The following is a 6,305-nucleotide window of genomic DNA, read 5'->3' as shown; positions in this document are numbered from 1 at the left end:
TGTTTAAAAGTGGAAATTTAGGCGAGAGATACGTAATCCAAAAGAATTGCATGCTACATATATAAATTTCGCTTAAAATGTCAGTGTTAGGTAGGGAAACACCTTTGAGATAAGCACTAAGCATATAGCAATGAGATACATCATGAAAAACATATAAAATAAAATCAAAATTTTGAATTTCTCCTAAACCTATAATCTGAAAATGCTATAAAATTAACTAATAAAATTAAATAAAAACTTAGAGGTAGATTGTAATTGAGATTATCTTCAATTTTAGAAACTGTTGAGTCAACAGAAAATGTAATAAAAAAGGTGAACAAAGGGTTCTGGAGCTTGAGCGCATGGAAGGAAAGAAAGGAGGATTTTTGTCGTCGATTCGTTACTAAGAATGAACCATTTCCATCTGCTATAAAATAGTGTGACTCTCGCTGGTTGGTAATAATTTAATAACCATAGGATTTAACTATCTATTGACTTGTGGCCATTAGTTTATAAGTCATTATGAACGAAGAGATTAGACCGTCGGAAAAATATTTTACTAGAAAATTATGGTTTAATTCGTCAGAAAATCGAATGTTGAATATACTGGCACTAAATCGTCAAAAAGTACTTCAAAACTTTTCACGATAAATTAGCTATCAGTTTTTTCGTTAGTTTTAATTGTTTTTCCTGTAATGTTAAAAAAAATTTACATATTTTGAAGTTAAAATGCAACATTTCACAGTTGAACTTATTATTAATCACCATCATTCCCTCTAGGTAAGTTGCTAATTTTCACTACATCGAATCATGTTAAGTTAGAGGTTGTTCAAGTTTGAGCTCATTTATCAATAGCTTGTTCAAGTTCGAGTTGAGCTCAAATGAAGATTTTGTGATTGTGTTCATGCTTGAGCACATTTACTAGAAACATGTTTGAGCTTTGTTTTAGCATGATTTGCTTAAGCTTGTTCATATTCAAATATATAAACTTAAACTGAACTTCTTCAAGCCAAGCTTAGAAAATTAGACTTTGATCAAAGAAACATAATTAACAAGCCAAACCTTACCGAAACGAGTATTAATCTTGTACACTTGTTCTCATGCTTTTTCTCAGATTGTTGCCTTTCTTAACACCAAGCCATATTCGAGTTTTTTCAAGCCTGAATGATACTTCTTATTGAGCATGTTCACAATCTTTAAACAATATAGCTCATATTACAAATAAATTGAGCAAAGAGTTACATGAGCTTGTTAATTTAACAACAAACATTTTATGAAAGTGTTCAAATTTATTTGATTAGTGAATCATAGTTATGAGCTAGCTCTAATCAACTACAAAAAATTTTGTTGAATGCTCAACTCATTTCATACCACTCTTTCAACTCCTATGCTAAAAGGAGGCTAAATCGCAATTCATTTGACGACAACACTTTGAAGAATAAGATTAACAATTCTTTACCAATTATGTGCAAGTGAGAATACAATCTAATTTCTGAAAGTGTTAAATTTATTTTGGACTGCCTAAAATTACGAAAAAGGAATAGACCCTTGCACGAAAATTCGCATATTGAAAGCTTATGTTTTGAATGCACGCAAATACCCACACATTTCATTTGGTTAGGAAATTAAAGTATTTTCATGGATAAAAATGCAAATTAAGAGAAGTAGCTTAGGAGACATAGTGAAAAAATTCGTCAAAATTAATGAATTCATAAATGTTGGGTGCAAGTAGAATCATATTCTACCAAGTGTTAATCTAAAGGCTTGCAAAATTTTCGGGAAAAAAAATAAAACTGGAGTAGATAAGAGTAAAACATTTTAACCTGAAATAACCACCGGAAGAAGGTGATGGATGCATGTAGAAAAAGATGAGAGGACGAGAAAACAAACAATCTCGTCTAATATACCACCGCCAAGCTGTCCTCTACTTCATATGTCCTTTTCATTTTGTTGAAACGTACATGCTCCATGTAGGGCCTCACTCAACTCTCTCTCTCTCTCTCTCTCTCTCTCTCATATCCATTTATAGTACGAGTATTGTTCTGCTTTTTCATCACTTCTTCCCCTTACTGCCTCTCCCATTTGTAATCTTCAACAGAGTTCAGGGTAATTATAGGCAGCTGAATCATAAGACCTGCATTATAATCACAATTGTTACAAATATAAACCATTTTAGCTTATTCTTATATGTATTAACCCTAACTTAAAATATAAAGATCTAAAAATTTTCATTTCCGACCTACTCCAAAACATAAGCTTTTACCATTGCACCACCATAATTTTCAAAAAACTAACATTCCATTTAATTATCTTAATCCAAATTATTTCGTCTTGTAAATTAAAATTTAAATAACTAACCTTTCTATGCAAATATATACATCAGAGTTTTTTTCTTATTAAGAAAAAAAAAAAAAAAAACGACCCAACTTGCTCTCATTGGAAAGCTATGCCCAGTTGGAAGCAGTATAAAAACGGTAGACCGAGCAGAAGGGAGACTTAAGAGTCATCCATGTTCTCACTTTCCAATTGAGAATTGGGCAACGGTTAATGGCAATCGCAGCGGCGATGAGCAGAGACGAAGCTGAGAAAGATGCGCATGAGAACGACCTCGTCATGCCCGGTTTTCGGTTCCACCCTACTGAAGAAGAACTCATAGAATTCTATCTCCGTCGCAAAATCGAAGGCAAGCGCTTCAACGTCGAACTCATAACCTTCCTCGACCTCTATCGCTATGACCCCTGGGAGCTTCCTGGTGCTCATCTCACTTCGTTTCTCTCCTCTTCTTCCTCTTCTTCTAATTCTTAATTTCTACAATCTATATGGGCTTTTTTTTTTGTTTTCCTTTTCGACTTATCTGGCGTTATGTTGCAGCACTGGCAGCCATAGGGGAGAAGGAGTGGTTCTTTTATGTGCCCAGAGACCGGAAGTACCGCAACGGCGACCGGCCAAACCGGGTGACCACGTCAGGATACTGGAAGGCTACCGGAGCCGACCGGATGATCCGAAGCGAGAATTCGAGACCTATTGGGCTAAAGAAAACTCTTGTTTTTTATTCAGGAAAGGCGCCGAGGGGCATCCGCTCAAGCTGGATCATGAACGAGTACAGGCTGCCGCAGCCTGAAACTGATCGAAACCATAAGGTATGAAAGGTTCGTTTACTGATTTTATGGTCGTTTTGTTTCTTTTCTTAGAGAGAGAGATGAAATTTTCATTTGCTTGAAAAAGGTACTGGTCATAATTTTGAGTTTAGGAAAGAAGTTCATATATTCAACTTTGGGATTGGATTCTCATCTTAAATTGTCAAGATATGTAAATGTAAGATGCGGCTATATATTTTCAATATAGCCATTCAATTCACTTTTAAAAAACATTATTTTGTGAGGAAATGATTGATGCAATCAAGAGGCGGAAATGTGCCTACGGGCGCAATTATCGAGCTAATAATGGAATATATTTCTCCATGGAACGAGAAATCATTTGGATATTCTAATTTTCTTCGGGATAAAGCATAACAAGAGAATTTATTAGCTATGGTACATTTGGATCACTACATATATCCTCACCTAAAATTTTGTTTTCTTTTATTTGCTTTCCTTCCATACAATTCTTATTGGTCTTTCAAGTTTACTCAATTGGGCTTTCCAGTGATTTTCTTTTGTTCGTTTACTTGTTTTAATTTTGTTAAACACAAAATAGTATTTATTTGCACATTTTACTGATTCCAAAATAGATCTAGACACATCCGATCAAAATTTTGATCATCCAATTTACTTTTCGTTCCTTAGAATGACCTCATAACTACTTCATCTTTCATTTTAATATACTGCTTCAAATTTCTCATTTGAAAAAGTAAAAGCAAACTTATGAAAAGCTGCAAAGCTCTAACAAGGGTGCTTTCAGACGGAAATCTCGCTGTGCAGAGTATACAAAAGACCCGGCCTAGAAGACTACCGGCGTTCTCCCAACAAAACCTCTTGCAAGGCTTCATCATCCAGTACGCCAGACAAGAATCGAAGCCAATATAATCCTCACCCTGCAAGCTATCTACAATCGGCAGCTGGAGAACCTTCACCTTCTTCAGAGCTCGGCGACGGTAAATGCGCGGAAGATGCCATGTACGCTTCTTCAACCATCATTCCCATAGTTTCTCTGAGCTCAACTCCAATGGAAGAAGAAGATTCATCACAATATCACTTACAACCACCCATACATTGTTCGTCAGCTATGGTGGCCTCAGCGTCCACGTCTGTCCATGAGCTAAACAGGATTGTCGGCTACATGAATCAGCCACAGCTGTTTCCTCTCAATCAGCCGCCTCCTCTATTATCCAGTAAGCTTTGGGACTGGAATGATCCTTTTGGTGATGCTGCTAGAGACTACAGTGCCAATTTTAAGTAAAGCTATATCAATATATATCACAATTATATATATATATATCTATATATATATATATATATATATATATATATATATATATAATGCATTGAAACTGCAGCATTTCTTTTTTCCTACTACCTAACTTTTGTTTCTAATTAAGGTTATTGTATGTTGTTTTGCCAATCTAAATAGTAATGTAAGTATAAGTGCAGCTAGTTTGAGATGTTTAATATCCCTTCCTGAGTTTGTGAATTATTTTTCTTAATAAATTTTCTTTTTTTAAGAATATATTTACTTTGAGGGAGGATGTTAAATATTGCTCCTTTTTAAATGGAAAAAGTGTTGTTTTTTTTTTTGCTCGTTGAGACGAAGCCAACTAACTTAAATGGTAAGTCTAATTTATGTTCAGCATGAATTAAGTTGATCGAATATAGGTAGTTCTATGTGTGCATGTCCCATGTTAGCGCAAAAGCTAACTTTGAAGAAAACATATTAAACTTTGATTAAATTTTCTTTTATATAGATCTAACTGTCAATCAAAAAGAACGATCCATGCAGGCTGACTCCCAAATTTTGAAAACATTTAGTTGCTTGCTATAAAATGAATTAATTTTGAGCAAGTTTTTAGTTAATATTACTAAACTTTGAATGAAATCATTCACAGCACTAATTCAAAATACCTGTCAGCTGCAATGTAGAGCTCACGGGATGTAATGAAAAATGAACTAGTTCCATAAAAAAATTAAAATAGTGTTATAAAGAAATAATAAAATAATAAATTTTTGACCATAATGATCCACTGGCCATTTTTTAAAAATTTAGGGGAAGTGAAATTTAATAGCCGATATATTGCCGTAGCTGCACTGGAATTGTTCCGAAAGTGGGTTGCACAATAATGGAGAGATGATTGCGGGAAGACTTGGCAGAAGCTGCTACCTGAGGACTTGTGAGGGTGGGATCGTACAGCTCCATAGCATGTGATGGGGCCACAGGTCACAGCCTCCTTCTCTTTTTATTTTTCTCTCTTTTGGGTGGTGCTGACTTTGTTATTGATTCCCTTTGTTTACGTCTTTCTTGCTCAGGTGGTATTCGATGAAGTGGTAAGAGTTGCATGCAATACTTTTACTTGTGCGGAGCTTTTTATTATTCCTTTCAATGCTGTAACTTTTGTAGAATAGCATACAAACCACTTATATTTTATGTATTTACACATTTAACACTTACACATGAAAATGTGTATTTCATTTTCTTAGAGTTAACATGATAATAATTTGGATGTAATATAAAGAATTTGTTATAAATTTAGAAAGCAAAGTGTGCTAGATATGTAAATATATAAAATTTGATATGTATGTAAATCCCCCTTTACACTTACACATGAAAATGTGTATTTCATTTTTTTAGAGCTAATTTGATAATAATTTGGATGTAAAATGAAGAATTTGTTATAAATTTAGAAAGCAAAGTGTGTTGGGCATGTAAATATATAAAATTTTATATGTATGTAAATGCCCCTTAAATTTTGTATGAGCCCTTATTGCATATGCAGTGTCATGAATTTAAATTTTTGTTTTTGTTAATCAGAACATTAAACAAACAAACAAAGATGATTTCTAATTTAACATTTTCTTATGTTTTTATTTTTTGAATATGACATTGCACATCAAGTCAAATTACTAACATCAATTTAATTTTAATGAATAGTGGCAAAAAAATGTGATTGTATTAATTATTAATTATCAATTTATTTAAGCTCGGGTTTACTAAACTATTTTTATGTCGGAAAATTCATGACAACAAAAAATAATATAATAGGATATCACCTTGAGAGAGAAAAAATACTACCTTATGATGGATCTAATATCAACACCACAGCATATATGCATCTGAATTGGTGTTAGAAATGAGTTTGATGCAGAATTAGCGTTAGTTTACCATTGCGTGTAATT

The 6,305-nt window shown here is 33.6% G+C and overlaps 1 protein-coding gene across 2 annotated transcripts; it reads left to right on the top strand.

Moving 5' to 3' along the window:
• Positions 1–2,464: 2,464 nt before the first annotated feature.
• On the top strand, positions 2,465–4,381 carry LOC110038372 (NAC domain-containing protein 35-like). 2 transcript variants are annotated; one of them, XM_020743187.1, is made up of 3 exons: positions 2,465–2,662; positions 2,851–3,119; positions 3,880–4,381. In XM_020743187.1, the coding sequence occupies exons 1-3, from the start codon at positions 2,527–2,529 to the stop codon at positions 4,375–4,377; spliced, it is 903 nt and encodes a 300-aa protein (XP_020598846.1). In that variant the 5' UTR covers positions 2,465–2,526; the 3' UTR covers positions 4,378–4,381. The 2 variants fall into 2 exon arrangements, with proteins under 2 accessions (XP_020598846.1, XP_020598845.1); XM_020743186.1 differs by having other exon boundaries at positions 2,465–2,731.
• Positions 4,382–6,305: the final 1,924 nt, after the last annotated feature.

Source organism: Phalaenopsis equestris, unplaced genomic scaffold (genome assembly GCF_001263595.1).
Source record: "Phalaenopsis equestris unplaced genomic scaffold, ASM126359v1 Scaffold232699, whole genome shotgun sequence".
Taxonomy (NCBI): Eukaryota; Viridiplantae; Streptophyta; class Magnoliopsida; order Asparagales; family Orchidaceae; genus Phalaenopsis; species Phalaenopsis equestris.
The sequence above is the reverse complement of the archived record's forward strand: the minus strand, read 5'-3'. Positions and strand labels throughout refer to the sequence as shown.

Coding starts and splice junctions, on each gene's coding strand:
- LOC110038372 (XM_020743186.1), top strand. CDS start 2,527: ATGGCAATCGCAGCGGCGATGAGCAGAGACGAAGCTGAGAAAGATGCG. Junction 2,732..2,850: donor TGACCCCTGGGAGCTTCCTG/GTGCTCATCTCA, acceptor GTTATGTTGCAG/CACTGGCAGCCATAGGGGAG. Junction 3,120..3,879: donor AAACTGATCGAAACCATAAG/GTATGAAAGGTT, acceptor GGGTGCTTTCAG/ACGGAAATCTCGCTGTGCAG.